At 46.0% G+C, this 15,506-nt stretch overlaps 3 protein-coding genes across 8 annotated transcripts in view; 2 read left to right on the top strand and 1 right to left on the bottom strand.

Moving 5' to 3' along the window:
• Positions 1 to 2,149: 2,149 nt before the first annotated feature.
• ttbk2b (tau tubulin kinase 2b) lies at positions 2,150 to 11,672 on the top strand. Of its 3 annotated transcripts, none has more exons than XM_030344550.1 (15): positions 2,150 to 2,416; positions 2,954 to 3,076; positions 3,249 to 3,396; positions 4,270 to 4,343; positions 4,449 to 4,589; positions 4,714 to 4,818; positions 5,248 to 5,313; positions 5,457 to 5,549; positions 5,644 to 5,769; positions 5,897 to 6,051; positions 6,386 to 6,581; positions 7,807 to 8,021; positions 8,405 to 8,867; positions 9,384 to 10,102; positions 10,217 to 11,672. In XM_030344550.1, exons 2-15 carry the CDS (start codon positions 3,008 to 3,010, stop codon positions 10,557 to 10,559), a joined length of 2,913 nt encoding a protein of 970 aa, XP_030200410.1. In that variant the 5' UTR covers positions 2,150 to 2,416; positions 2,954 to 3,007; the 3' UTR covers positions 10,560 to 11,672. The 3 variants fall into 3 exon arrangements, with proteins under 3 accessions (XP_030200410.1, XP_030200407.1, XP_030200409.1); XM_030344549.1 differs by having other exon boundaries at positions 2,151 to 2,416; positions 9,384 to 10,117; XM_030344547.1 differs by having other exon boundaries at positions 9,384 to 11,672.
• Positions 11,555 to 13,971, bottom strand: churc1 (churchill domain containing 1). The gene is made up of 4 exons (XM_030344557.1): positions 13,709 to 13,971; positions 12,893 to 13,028; positions 12,662 to 12,732; positions 11,555 to 12,258 (listed from the first exon to the last, which is right to left on the bottom strand). The coding sequence occupies exons 1-4, from the start codon at positions 13,745 to 13,747 to the stop codon at positions 12,166 to 12,168; spliced, it is 339 nt and encodes a 112-aa protein (XP_030200417.1). The 5' UTR covers positions 13,748 to 13,971; the 3' UTR covers positions 11,555 to 12,165.
• The window catches only part of LOC115533998 (zinc finger protein 106), a 13,203-nt gene continuing 10,701 nt past the window's right edge, over positions 13,005 to 15,506 (top strand). For 2 of the 4 annotated variants that reach the window (XM_030344544.1, XM_030344543.1), the window contains exons 1-3: positions 13,005 to 13,387; positions 14,295 to 14,537; positions 14,647 to 14,708. In XM_030344544.1, the coding sequence (XP_030200404.1) occupies positions 13,097 to 13,387; positions 14,295 to 14,537; positions 14,647 to 14,708 (596 nt within the window). In that variant the 5' untranslated portion in view covers positions 13,005 to 13,096. Of the gene's footprint in view, positions 13,388 to 13,981; positions 14,120 to 14,294; positions 14,538 to 14,646; positions 14,709 to 15,506 lie in introns of those variants that run through there. The other 2 variants (XM_030344546.1, XM_030344545.1) reach the window with 1 other exon arrangement.

Below are 15,506 nucleotides of genomic sequence, written 5' to 3'. Positions count from 1 at the left end.
TATACTCTAAATGTTTGCCTTTTTTTTTTAACGCAGCCCAGAAAAACGCCCTGTTTTAGAAACAGTGACATGTGAGACAAATCTATTTAGTTTACCCAAAAATCCTTCAGTAGTATTTGCTCATTGTCACATAATTTCTGCTGCTTGATCTCAGGGAGGAAGGATTATGAAATTACTAAACCAATACTGGCCCACAGACCAGTGACAGACAACTATGCATTTTGAGTGAACTATTCCTTATTCCTGGAATGACACCTGTTCTCTCACTTGGCAAGTCAGTAGGCCTAATTTATTTTGTAAACTGTGTCTTTGAACTGTTGATTTGCAACACATAGTATGGGCCAGAGTGGGCCACTTTTATAAAATTAACATGACTTGATCAGGAGCAGTTTGTAGGTATTACTGGTCACACATGCAGCCTGCATGAATGTAAAATATAGACGAGGGAAACATGGTGTTCAGTAATTTTTTGAACATTTATTTAAATAAAATACTTCAGATCTGAATTTGACAATGAATCCTTGTTCATATTTCACCTTAGATTAAAAAAACGCACATCATTCTCTTCCACATCAATCATCTCGTTAGATATATATATATAATATCAATATATATAAATATCATATGATGATTGAACATCATCATTCAAATTATTCAACAATCGAATCAGTAAAGGCAGCGAGTATTAGCCAATAAGAGGCAGAGTAGCGTGGGTCATGGCGCACAGAGCTTTTGGCTGTGATATTATATATACTATTATATACTATTATATATAGAGCTCCGGTAGTCGCAAACGGCAACAATCACTTTCTCATCCATGCTGCAGTTCACCCCGGACTGCACCGCACTGCGTTTGACGGTTGAACGCTGATTGGCTGTTACGTTACATATGTCACTCAGTGGCCACGCTGTTGAACGCTGATTGGCTGTCATCACGCGAAATTCGCATCAAAGTTGAAATATTTCAACTCGAGCGAATTTGTCGCTGCACAAATCCTCGTGAACGCGCTCGCCTGTGCACGGCGAAAGTGTGGCGCGACAAATCAAAACTTGTCGCCGGTTTTTTTCTCGCGAAAAATTCGCCCGATACGCGTCTCTACGTTCACTTGTATGGGATCTTGTCGCCCCGTCGCGTTTGGTGTGAACGCAAAAAAGTGGACAATTTGGCTTGCAGATACTACTGAATGGTGCGCATCTGGGGGGATTTAGAAGTGGGTATACACAATGATGACTGAAAAAGAAGTGGGTATACGCCGTATACCCGCGTATACCCTGGACTACACCAGTGCGTACAAGTACACATGAGTTAAAATTCTTAGGCTTGGTACCTCAACAGCCACATAGCAGCAACAATACAAGAAGAGATAGGTGAGAATAAAAATATGTAAAAAATAAGTAGCAGCATAGATCACAATGATAATAATAAAACAGGTAAAGTATGTGATAATAAGAGAAATGAAGTGGTATTAAGTAATACTAAGTAATGAGGTGTAGTAAATTGTAAAGAGGGCCCCTGGCTGAGGACTGGTTTTCTCAACACTATTGAAGGTATTCATTGTTACATCATTTTTTGTCACTATTTAGTGACATTCTTAAATATGTCAAATGCAATCCCGGCTCTAATAAAGACATTGTTATTCAATGATGTTATTATTCACATTCCTACTGATGCCGTCAGGAGCCCATGCTTTCAACTGGTCCTAGTAGGCCTAAATGCAGTTCTGCAAAGTATCTCTATAAGGTTGAGTTTGACGACTGTTTGGCAAGGATCGTTGCAAATGTTGACCCATTCTCAGGGGCCCCGCGGTCACGCGGGGCCACAACTAATAAGAGGATGGACCCAAAGCGCATCTTAAATGTGTAATGGCTACCTACAGATGGTGAAAAACCCTTTTAAGCCAAATTAGCCTACACCCGATGGTGTATCGTATTGCATTTCATTAGGCTTCTATATTATCATATTCTATTCCATTCTTTCTTCATCATTCCCTCATCCTCAAAGGACATGATAGGGGGTTCCCTGTCCAGGTTCACATCCTGCCTCATCAGACTCCAGCTGTGATGCCAAACGCGCAGTTTTTGGTGCTAAACGTGGCGCCCTGGTGACCTTAGTCGGCAGGCATTTTACAGAGCTCTGAAGATGCTGAGGTGCACAAAACGACCCGTCAGGAGACGCAGGGAAGCGCGCCAGTGACGCAAGCGATGCTGCTGCTGCTGCTGCTGTTGCTGTGAATGGAAACGAGCAGGGCATCCTTGTTGTTCCTCTGGCTAACATTAAGCTACCGTTAGTGATGACCTACCACGGCTCCTATTTAAACATTAAGCAGTTGATCCGATGAGCCAGTGACCTGTTGTACGATGGATATCGTTTGCATGTGCTGAGAATCTCGTTTTAACCATGGTGCAACCACGTCAGGTAAGTTAGCCTGCTTAGGTTTAGCCTCGGTAAACATGCTACATAGCGTGCTAACTGCACCACCAGTTGCCGCATTGCACAACATAATCAGAATAATTTAGCACATTGCGTGTGAACAGTGTCTGATGATCTTATTGTTTCGTTTAACATGAAGTAGAAGACGTAGAAGACGTGATAACCGCGTTAATAAATAACCTTGGGTTGAGCCATAGGAGCCGACTGCAGCCGCTACCCTTTGATGGTTCTGTGCTACCATTAGCTAGCACATAGGAGGACTGCGGTGCCAATGGCAACCATTAAAAGGAAGTGACCATTATTTCTGCATGTTTTGAAAAATACTGGGTGACCGAAACATTTAGCACGAGCTAAAGGGGGTTCTGATGTCAATGTTGTCGCGTGGGTCAATGCAGGGCGGTGGTAGATGGGTCATTGTCATGATCGTTCAATCACTGTGTGTTCAATGTTGTCATGAGCGACCATGTTTTGTAACGATAATCCTAGACCTTTCGATATGCATGTATGTGTGTGTCGTTTTAGTGAGAAGCCTGCGTCACTGATGCCAGGTGCAGGCTCTTCCTGAGAGCACTCAGTATGAGTGGGGCTGGGGAGCAGGCGGACATCCTGTCAGTGGCAGACGTAGTGAGGGAAAGATGGAGAGTGGTAAGCTGCTGTTGCACCAAATAAAAAAAATAACATGCAGCCTTTTTTTTTTTTTACATCCTAAAGTAAAGTTGCAAAAGTATAGAGTGGACGTTTAATTACGGCTCAGATTGAATTCCCCAGTGAGGTTGGTTGTACGTTTTATTTACATATCTGCCGACTGCTCCCGCAGGTGAAAAAGATAGGGGGAGGCGGATTTGGCGAGATCTACGAGGTCTTGGATCAGTTAAGCCAGGTCAATGTGGCGTTGAAGGTGGAGTCCGCCCAGCAACCCAAACAGGTTCTAAAGATGGAGGTGGCGGTGCTGAAAAAGCTGCAGGGTGAGTGTTCATCCAACTCAGTTTCTTAGCTTGCATTATGTCACTTAGCCTCCGCCTCCACCCAAAGGGACTGACAAGACAGACAGTTGGTGTTTTTAGAAAAGCATCCAATTAGAAACCGTTGAAAGAACCAGTCATATAGTTCCTTCCTCTTGATGTGAGGGGTTGCAACACAGATAAGACTTTTATCACTTTGCAGCAGGGCATAGTAGACAATACAACAACCATTAGCAATAAAAATGAGTACATAATATGCTGTAAGCCTTGGGAAAACTAGTATTCCCACTAGTCTTCATTTCTTTATCTAAGTGTTCATCCTTCAGTAACATGCAGATTCTAGTATGATTTTTGTTGGTTTATGATCCAGCCACAGTATTTGCCCTGGCACAGAAAAGAAGCCAGTAGACTGTAATACAATATGAAAAGATGTGTATCCTACCCTGAATGTACTAAACTGTCTATTTTACTTGCAAAACCTGTTTGCAACTAAAATATGTAGTTGTTGTACGACATTCAGAAGAGGAATTTGGTGTGTGTGCACATTGCAGTTGTAAAATCGGTGGTAATAAGGCAATATATGTGGGTGGCAAATGTCACCAGCATTCAAATGAAGGTGGATAAGTGGATAAATAGTGGATTTAGAGTCATGGTGTCTTTAAAAAGTATATCTAGGTGTTATCTATAAACTTGACAAAAGAATATCAGGGTTTAATTTGTAGACATAAACCAGTAACAACAAACATAATAGCAAATATTTTATTAAGTTCTTATTATATCTTTTTTTATTGTTTTAGGTGATTTTCTCTTAAAAATAATCTCAATATTGAGTGTCCCGAACGATGATATTAATAAAATCCTTATATTTTCCATTAGGTAAAGACCACGTGTGCCGCTTTGTGGGATGTGGCCGAAATGATCGCTTCAACTACGTGGTCATGGAACTCCAGGTAGGGAATGATAAGACTTATCTTTCTTTAGTTTTTACTATTGCGTCACCACATGCCCCTGATGGCACTGACCATAACCACAATGAAACAACGCTGTGTGCCTAGGGGAGGAATCTGGCCGACCTGCGCAGAACCATGACCCAGGGGATCTTCTCTGTCTCCACCACGCTGAGGCTGGGCAGACAGATCCTGGCGGCCATCGAGAGCATCCACCTGGTGGGCTTCCTGCACCGCGACATCAAGCCGGTAAGCTAATAACAAACAAAAACAGGCCTTAGTGTAAGTGAGAGAATCAAAAGATTGATCCAGTCGGTTTGATTGAAGTGCACATCTGACGAGCCGTCTCTCCCACTGTCCGTCCGTCCCCCAGTCTAACTTTGCAATGGGGCGGCTGGCGAGCACGTGCCGATGCTGCTACATGCTAGACTTTGGCCTGGCTCGGCAGTTCACCAACTCCAACCAAGAAGTCCGCCCCGTGAGTTCCCGTCATCCACCTTGTTCAAAACGATGGCTAAGAAAACCATTGATGTGGTGTAGACCAAAAGTGTGTGTGTGTGTGTGTGTGTGTGTGTGTGTGTGTGTGTGTGTGTGTGTGTGTGTGTGTGTGTGTGTGTGTGTGTGTGTGTGTGTGTGTGTGTGTGTGTGTGTGTGTGTGTGTGGAAAAAAAAACGGGGGAGCTCTCGTAAACTGCCTCTGTGTTAACCCACTGAGTTGGTTGTGTTTTGCCATGTGAACAGATGAGTTTTGGTCATCTGATAAGATCTAGATACAATCATATGTTTCTCTGCAATCACTAGTGTAGATACCATCAAAGGTAGACTGTGTGAAAGCCTGTGAAGCATTTTAAAGCCCTTTTTAACGAGGAGGAGCCTCTTCATTTCCTCAAGCCTCTGTTGTGTCACAGCCTCGTCCTGTGGCAGGGTTCCGCGGTACGGTGCGATATGCCTCCGTCAACGCCCATAAAAACAAGGTAGGCTGAGTCTGAGTACACATCAGTCTTTGTGCTCATCATTCCCGTTTGTCTTGAGCATTCATTCCATGATCCATCCATACGTTTCTTTAACAAACAATCACCCACCACACCAATCCCCCTCACGTGTCTGAACCCCCCAGGAAATGGGTCGTCATGACGACCTCTGGTCCCTGTTCTACATGCTGGTGGAGTTCATGGTGGGCCAGCTGCCCTGGAGAAAGGTCAAAGACAAAGTAGGTGCTTCAGTTGGTCTATCGCAAGCTGTTTTTACATTGGGTGTGTTGACATAGCGTGTCCTACTAACATGTTGTGCTCTTGACGTCTCAGGAACAAGTGGGGAACCTCAAAGAGACGTACGACCATCACCTCATGCTCAAACACCTCCCCTCAGAGTTCAGTATCTTCCTGGAGCACGTCTTGACCCTGGACTACTTCACTAAGCCAGACTACCAGGTAGGCGGCACAGTGCATACCCCTTCACATCGGACCCACCTGTTCAGCATCTTCTGGACAGGGGGACTCTGGCCGCTAGTGTTCTCACTCCCCGTCTGTTTACTCCGTCCGCTTCTCGCGGTGCCAGCTCCTGATGTCGGTGTTCGAGAACGCCATGAAGAGCCACAACGTGCTGGAGAATGACCCGTACGACTGGGAGAAGTGTGACTCCAACAGCCTGCTGACCACGGCATCAACGGCCAACACCGTCCAGCTGACCCGCCTCACGCCCGCCTACATGGGGTAAGATCATGCGGACGTGATGTTGACGGGGGCTGATCTGGGAGTTCCAACCCCACCATTATCATAATAGCCCTATAGTACGGCGTGGCAACAAGGGATGTTTGTTTGATGAACACGCATATGCAAGTCCCTTCTGGATTAAGGCATCTGCTAAATGATTAAACAGCAGTACTAAACTGGTAATATGATGCAATGCACTATTACGATCAAGTATTCTGTAGTGGCCCCTGGGGTCCACCACTCCCTCTGACCTTCCGAGTGGGGCCATTTTGAAGGCCTGACAAAGTCGAGAGAGCGGAGGAATTCATTGAGCTTTACGTCCCTGTCCCCACAGCATGGCCAACGCGTCCATGTTGCCGGGCGAGCATCAGAAGGAGAACACGGAGGACGTTCTGCAGGGCGAGCGGCTCAGTGACGCCGACAACTGCCCCCCCATCCCCGCGCACCACCACCCCCCCCAGGGGGGCGACGTCTGGGAGGAGATGGACCGCAACCGGAACCACAAGCACTCCCAGCCAGCCATCCGCAAGGTCAGCGCCAGCCGGCAGTGGACACACACACGGGGCCGGGCAGAGGGGGAGTCGGGGTGTATGCAGATTCAGGGAGCTAGTGGCCGTCAGCACTGTGGGCCATTTTCTATTTCTGCAGTGCGGTGGGCTTTGCGGGTTCATCACAATGCAACGTGATGCGATGCATGCTGGATGATTAATGGACAATAAGAATGAGGATTGCTTTTCTTTTGCACCAATCCGTTATTTCAGTATAGCTCTAAACTAAATGATCTCTGTGTTGGCGCTAGGGCTGAACGATTTGGGGAAATAATCGAATGGCGACTATTTCGACCAATATTGCGATTCACTATGCGATTTTCTTTTTTTAAAGTTCCATGTTGTATAATATTCACTAAACAAGCAATAAATCATTCTATAGTATGTCCAACACAACACTGGAAGCAGTCGACTTAAAAACTGCTCTTTCCTTTAGGCCAGGCCTATGTGTTGAGATGAATTGATGAATTAATCGGTATTTTAACATATATATTATGTAACTATTACTATAACACAAATCTAACTGATCTCAAGTCAGTTACAGTTACAAATCCCACAAAATCCTTTATTTTTTCTATTTTCCTTTTTATTTTTTTTATCGCATTTATTTTGCAAATTGCGTTCTATTTAGAGCTGTCAAGCGATTAAAATATTTAATCGTGATTAATCGCATTAATGTCATAGTTAACCCTAATTAATCGCGATTAATCGCAAATTTTTCTATGCTAAATATCCCTTGATTTTTTGGTCCCATAATTCTTCTCATTTTAATTCTCTTATCAACATGGTGAAGTGCATCGGCTTGCCTTGTGCAAATGATTTTTTATTGATAACAACATTGGCATATACACTGATCAAAACAGGACGATACAAAAAAAGAGCCTATAGTGCAATTAAACGACTACTTTGAACAAATGTCATTTGAACATAGCTGTCAGGCTACTGATTCTTTGTTTTGAGCCCAAGGAAAAAAAAAAAATTTTTTTTTTTTTTTTTTTTTTTATAAAATAATTGCGTTAATCGCGCGATAAAAAATTTAACGCCGTTAAATTTGCTTTGAGTTAACGCCGTTAATAACGCGTTTAACTGACAGCTCTAGTTCTATTGCATCGCAATGTCGGTTGAATCGGATTAATCATTCAGCCCTAGTTTTGAGAATGGATCCTCACGGTTCTTCTCCCCTCCCATCTCACCCCCTGGTGCTCAGGTGGTGAGCGAGGACGAGCACAGTCAGAACCAGGGCAACCAGAGCCCCAACACGGGCTCTGTGCAGAGCTCCCCGCGCCGCGTGCGCTCGGAGACCATGTTCCTGGACCGGGCCGCGCCGCTGCTGCGGAGGATGAGGCACAGCCAGAGCCTGGCCTTCGAGAAGAGGCTGGCCCCGGAGCCCAAGCCCACCATCGAGCGCTTCCTCGAGGCCTAGTGAGACTCCTTACTGGATGGGGTTTGGTGTAGCCAAGGGGAATGGGTTCATTTCAATGTTCACTTGCACAACTCTGGTGTACTTTAATATCTTTATATTATAGTTTGTAATTGTATTGTATGTATGTATTGTATCGTTGGTTTACTTCTTAAATTATATTATTTATTCTTTATTCATGTTATTTAACGCCCTTTATAAAGCTATTCATATATATATATATATATATATATTTTATTATTATTATTTATTGCCTTCTCTGCCTAAAGTCCCCTTTAGGGGTGAATAAAGTGCCTACCTATCTGTCCCACCATCAGTCTGTGAACACTGGACAGTACCGCCGCCTCAGCGTCCCTGCTCTGACCTCCTTCCCCTGTGCTTCCAGCCTGGGTAAAGCGCGGCCGGTCCTGTCCCAGCTCGGGGAGAGGTCAGGCCCTGCCGAGGGGCCGGCCGATCGCACGGGGCCCTGCGACGAGGAGCACACGGGTGCGGCCACGCCGGACCCGGACGAGGGCGCGGCCAGCGGGGGGTTTGTGGCCGTCAGCCCAATGCCCCCCCCGCAGTCCGGCTCCCAGGAGTGGGTGATGCTGGAGATGGAGTCCGGCAGCGGCTCCGCCTCGGCGGGGGCCAAGCCTGCGTTGGAGCCCCTCCCCCTCGGGGACAAGACCCCTGCCTCGCCATCGGCGGACCCTGGCGACGGACCGCCTCCCTCGGCCCCCAGCAGCCCCGTTCTGTCGCACATGAGCATGCCTGGCTCGTGGCTGATGGGCCACCGGAGGCTGGCGGGCATGACCGGCATGCTGGTGCAAATCCCCTCCGTCATGAATATGGGCCGGTCGCTGGACCAGGTGAGTCCGTTGCGTTTACCCAAGCCTATAACAATAGGATCGGGTAAATATTATGCGTTTTCTATACTCTTAAATTGACCAGACTCTTTTATCGAAAGTGGCTTACAATAAGTACATTCGTCAGAAAAGGGTGAAACAATATATCGCTGTCTGTACAGTAAGGATGTTCATAGGACCAAGTGCAAAGCACTTGCGCAACAAAGCTAGCTAGGAAAAGATCTACACCTCATTTCTATACGTGTGCACTCGGCTCAGAGCACCATATGAGTACAAATGAGTACAAGTTACAACATACACAAAGTAGATTTCTCGATTTTTCACTTTTAAATTACTAGAAGCGAAACAAGACCAACGTTCTTGTTTCGGATACACATCTGTGTTCTCTGAATCTCTTATCTGTGTTCTCTTAACTCTGAACCCAGAGGTTGTTTTTATCCGGCCAGAGCTTCCTCTACCGTGCCTCCCCTAGTCTGGTCTCAGTTCCCCTTCTGTAAGCCGCGTGTCCTCCTCCCGCAGTCCTCCAGCTGTGGGCCACAGTCTCCCGCGCAGGACCGAAGCGACGCCATCCCCCTGGAGGCGCCCTCTAGCAAGCTGGACGAGCCCTCAGAGGAGGTCCTCAAGGACCGAGAGCGGCTGGCCCCGGCCGCCAAGGGCCCCTGCGCCCAGCTGACCAACGAGCGCGACCCGGAGAGCGACTCGGGCCTGCCCGACCGCTCCTCGGAGCCCAACCAGCAGCTCCAGGCGGACGCGGGCGGCTGCGGGGCGCTGGAGAGCACCGCCGTCACGGTGTCGGCGTCCCCGCCGCCGCCGGCGCGCCCCCGGAGGGACTCGTCCTCCACCTCGCCGCGGCAGAGCCGGATCCCCGTGCGGGACCCCGCCTCCCCGACCCTGGACTCCCCCGGCCGAGCGGGGCCCCCCCCCACGGCGGCGGCCGAGCTGCGGCGCTGCCACCGCTGGAGCAGCCCCGTGCACGGCTCGCCCACGCACTCGCCCTCGCCGTCGCTGTCCTGCGACAACCTGCCCGGCGCCCTGCCGCGGGACCGGCCGCCGTCGGAGCGGGGCTCGCGCTGCGACTGGCAGGGGGAGGACCCCCTGTCGCTGTCGTCGTCCTCGGGCAGCAGGAGCAAGATCCCGCGGCCCGTGTGCACCTCGGTGCTGCCCGACCCGCTGGCCAAGGGCTTCCTGCCGCGGCCGCCGCCGGGGAAGCCGCCGGCCCGGCCCTCGGTCGACAGCAGGTATGAGCTGAATAGGTACGGGTATCGCTTTTCTTCCTCTTCGTCTCCTTGCCATGATTTAAGGCCGTGGTGGGAGCGGCTTTGTTCAGTGCGTTGTGCCCCGATGCTCCCCAGACGCAGGCGGTTCCGTGTGCGGGCCAGCAGCACCAGCGACGCCGACTTCCTGGCCAGCCTGACCCAGCTCATGCAGGACCGCGGCGGGGTGCTCTTCAGCCCGCCGCCGTACCCCCGCAACGCCGCCACCCTGCAGCGCTCCCTCAGCTCCTCCCCTTCTCGCCTGGACCCCCGGGACGGGAGCCCCTTCCTGGCCCGCAGCCGGTCCCCGTCGGGGTTCCCGGGGTCGCCCCCTCCCGCTGCGCAGCCCGCCCACGCGCAGGCTCACCGGGCGGCGGGCCAGTGCTCCAGGCAACGGGCCCTGAGCCACGAGGGTAAGGGCTGCGCCAAGGCAAGCCGGTGACTCCGCGCTCAAAGGGACGCCGCAGTCTCCATGGCGTGCGGAAACTTTAACTTTTTCGAAAAAGCATGTGTAAATATGGTATTAACCCAAGGGAATGTACTGTATGTATTGTAAAATTGTATGATAAAATTTATTTATTTATTTATTCATCCATCCGTTGGACGTGTCTTTCGAAGTATACTTGACATTGTGGCTCGATACTTGCAAGTGAAACTGAAATGTTTGAGAACCATGAGATTGCCAACTTTTACCTCCCCCCCCCCCCCCCTCCTTAAAACTCCATATAGGCCTATTATGAGGCCAAAATATATGTACTGTAATACTCGAAGGGATGTGTAAAAAGAAAATGCTGATTTAGATTTAATCTTAGGAGAAAATAATAGTATACACTACAAGAAATGCTTAAAATAACACTATAAATATAAACATACCAGCACTACCATTAGTATATAGGAGCAGGGCACGTAGTCTCGAGTAATCATCATTCCTTTTCCTCACCGTACTGCTAGACGATATGTGAAAATGAATCTCTGGTATTCATTGAACTTATATGATTTCTCCTTTTGTTTGTTAAGGTTTTGCTCATGCAAAAGTGTCAAGATGTTGGAATGTAAATGCACTCATACTCGGGTATAGTCACATGCATGGGTATCATTACAAATCTATTTGATAATGTATTTTATTTGTACAGTAAGAGTTTTGTTTTTTATTTAATTTTATATTTTACCAACTTTGCTCCAAATACATCACCATGTAGCCAGCAATCATCCAATATTGTTTGTCTTGCATTGGACGGTTGACCATTGAAGAAACTACGATGGAAGTGGTTTGTTTACCATATGCCTATTTACTTTAGAAGTATTAAACAATGACTGAATTAAACATTGCCTTTAAAATACCAAAAAGAAAATTTGTTTTGATTTAAAAATATTTAATTAGAAATCTAGTCTAGATATTGTGACTTTGAAAATACCCTAAGAATCAAGCTGGGTATCTAAGGGTGTATAAAATCATGTTTATTAAGCTGGTAAATAACTGGTTATATCTTCTCTGAGCACTGTTTGTTGCATTGCAAGAGGTCCAATATGCAAATAAATCACAGTTGTATGTTTACCTGAAGAGGTAAGAAGAATAAGCCACCATTCATAGATCCATTGTTAAATAGGCTCACAGATGTGGGGCTGCTATATTCGGTCATCAGTATTAAGAAATGCACATGAAACACTTTTCAATCAGCATATGTCACTCGCCGTCATAGTTAAACCTTTCAGCAAAAATGTGCATTCCTTTGAGCAAAAAAAAAAGTCTATGGTTAAAATAGAGATTTATAGAATGTCTTACAATTTTTCTTTACATTTATCAAGATCACCATACTATCTTCAGTTTGTTTCAAATGAAAGGTCATTAAAAAAAATGGAACAATATGGCTATAATAAGCCATGGAGTCAGCCAAACTTACGGCACACTGAAAACATTTAATTATATTTTGACAGTAAGGACAGAAGAACGTGATGGGTGTGGCAGAGACCGGTAAACCACATTGGACGATGATTCTTAGTTATCAATGTCCAATATGCAGGCTGAACAGCTGGCTTATCTCGGAGGGCTAGAAGAGAGGGGCAGACTGCCGGGGGTCGTCTGGAAGCACGCTGATGGAGTCCTCTGCCTTTCCACATAGCATGCACAACATTGTGTATTCCTAGAACATGCAAAAATGGGCAGTTAAATAAACGTGAAACAAGGCACTGCAGTACATTTCTCCTCAAGAAACGTTGGCAGTATATTTTAAAGGGTAATCCCGACGATTTTTATGCCAATAGTAGCCTATATGTGTCAAAAAATGTCTGATGTCATTAGCTATCGCAGAATGAGGTTACAGAAGGTCATTAACCTGCCCTGTTAGGAGGGCAGTAGGGCAGTAGCATTTGCATTATAAGGAATGTTAAAAACTTTTCGTCAGTGGCAATGCCATGGGAACAATCACCACTTAACAAAGTGAATGGAACGGAGATATGAGTACTCCAGCCTTTAATTGTTTATGGTTCATGCAAATATATATTAATTAAGGTATGATACAGTGTGCTACAGAGAATATTTCTTACTTGATATTCGTCCACCACGGAGAACGTGTATTCATGTCTGGCGACAACGTGCTCACAGTTTTTGCAAACATCTGCAAAGGGAAGACAAACAAGTGTCAAGCAAAATTATATTAGGCACCGCCCACTAGGAGTAGTGGGCGGTTGCTAAGGGTGCGAACCACGCATGCATTGCAGCCGAATATCGAGGCTGAAACGGACCATGCCTTGAAAGAAGTATAAATGTTAGCTTACGGTCATATGTTACAATCTCCTCTCCATCCTCGTCTTCCATGGTCTTGTTACTGATTAACACGAAGTCCCTCTGGTGGCAGTTCACACAGCCGAGATAATTCATCAGGAAGGAGCCATTCTCCAGACACGTGTTCCCCTGTTAAAAAGAATCGTTGAAATTCATTACAGTTTACTGCAGAATTTAACAGAGGCTTCAGGGGCAGAATGTATGGCAAGTACAGTCGACAGGCTTTGCTAGCCATCGGCAGTAGCAAGCTTTGCCGCGTTTTGGATATTGCACAAATAGAGACACTAAAGGAGTTAAGAATACTCCGCAAGCATTCGGAGATCGGACTTAATTGCTACTCCGCTCCTCCTCCCCCAAAAAATGGGCTCCGAAAGTGGTGCGCAGAGGAGGAAAAGGGGGTCAAGCGCGGAGGTACCCGGGCTAGGCCAGCGGCTAGTCCAACTCGCCCAGTCATGCCATCCATCACCCTGGCTAATGTACGATCTGAGGTCAGTGAATTGAATGTTAAGAGACTTCAGGAGCAGAATGTAACAGCCTTCAGACTCTACCAGACTTCAGACTGTAACAGACTTCAGGGGCAGTATGTTACAGACTTCAGGGGCAGAATGTAACAGACTTCAGGGGGCTCCGAGGTGACGCCCTGCCCATTTCCTCCTCATTACTTCGCTGTACATTTACACTGCGTCAGACAATACATACAAATATCAACGTGATCGGAAAAGGATATGTACAAATGTATTGAATTTATATATATATATATATATTTGAATAAAAGGAAAGCAATGTAAAGTTTGTAGACGCTAACTTACCCTGTCAGGGTATTCCTTCTGCACACAACCGTTGCACATTTCGAGTTTTCGTCCACGGTGTAAAATCCAACCGATAATTAGGAGTATAACACAATAATGAAAACGGACCTAATACGGTCTGCCTTAAGTGTTTAATTGTACAAAACCTGCTATTTTAACATCGCAAGTGTTATAAACAACGGTGGATATGAGGAAGAGGAAGAGAACGATACTTCCGGAGACAGCCGGCAGCGACCAATCGGCGTCTGTCTAGGCGTAGAACCTGGACGCCTCTGAAGTGACGTAGACCCCGGAAGTGATGAAATACCCGCCCTAAGCATGGCGACCTGGTGGTAGAAGTTTTTCTAGTGATTTTGTTGTTTAGTTCCTTCGATAAATTAGTCCTTCTAAATGTAGTTGGTCTGAGCATTGGTAAGAATGTCTTAAACCACATTTGGCGGTGCATTTCAGCGATTAAGATTGCATACGACTATATATTTATGAATACATATATTTACAGGCTTAACGCATTCATGCATAAGTTATTCCAACTGACTTTACGTGAAATGTCAACTAATAATGTGGGGCATTGGTGTTTTCGATTTAGGGCATTCAAATGGCCAAGGCTCCAGTCAAGAAAGTGGTTAATGGCAACGCTCCAGTCCAGACCAGTACAGTGGTTAAGGGTAAAGCCCGATTTAAGACCAAAACAGTGGTTAAAGGTAAAGCCACAGTCAACACGAGGACAGTGGTTGAAAAAAAAGCCCCAGTCAAGACCAATACAAAGTCGTCTTCCGAAAAGAAAAATGATCACTATTGTGTTCTGTGTGGCGAAAGTTATTCAACAAAGGTAGGTTTTAACCGTTACCATTTCTAATCAGAAATTTCAAATCGATGTACGCAATTGAAGCCCGGTTATTTTATTGTTCATAATAACATTAACATTTTTTTTATTCAAGGACGGCCATACCCATATGCAAAGTTACCTGCATCATCGGGAGTTTAAGATTGCTTTGGGCAGGTGAGCAATACTTATTCAGATGCATTGTCATCTTTTGGCAATTTGTTTTGCATAAGTAATACTAGAGCTTTCTTGCACGCGCAACCTCTAGTTGTAATTAAACCCATAGCAATAATAGGGAAACTCAGTCGATAATGTAACCCATTTCTGAGAACATAATATAATAACATTTTGCCACGTTTAACATTCTTTCACCACAAATGACTCTTAGAAGCAGTGCCAACATTTAATTATTTTTTAACCATTCAGTGAACAAAAGGCCACAGGCTGATTATCATTTAGGGGGCCACTCAAGGGGGGGATATCGATATCGCAAGACATTTGGGGAGGCTTAAGGAGAAGAGTAATATTAAGTTTGATCAACAAAGTGTAAAGACATTTCGGGAGGCTCAAGGAGGAGCGTAATATTAGATTTTGAGCAACGAAGTGTAGTCTTGTGGTGGACTCTATAGACATAATTCACCATACTGTTTCATTTGCATGTTTTCTGTCTGTGTTATATGGACACTGTCTCTAAGAATCGCGTGACATCTGTGTTGATGTGCCGGTCGGTGCGATGTTTGAATTTAACGTTTTTTATATGACAAAATGAACGACCCTCTGTTGCTTGGCGAGGTGAGAAATAGTCTCTTCCCTTAATTAATCGCAATTTCTACAGACGGAACCGTGTTACCTGTCAGAGTTTGTCGACGTTTTTAAAAACATAACGTTGGATCCGGAAGAAATTCGTCCGTCCTACCAAACGTTGTCTCCAGGACTACCCTTCAAACGTCTTTGCGTGTGTGTCCGTGCGCTTCT

Source organism: Gadus morhua, chromosome 21 (assembly GCF_902167405.1).
Source record: "Gadus morhua chromosome 21, gadMor3.0, whole genome shotgun sequence".
NCBI lineage: Eukaryota > Metazoa > Chordata > Actinopteri > Gadiformes > Gadidae > Gadus > Gadus morhua.
Note: the sequence above shows the minus strand (reverse complement) of the source record. Positions and strands in the feature narration are given on the sequence as shown.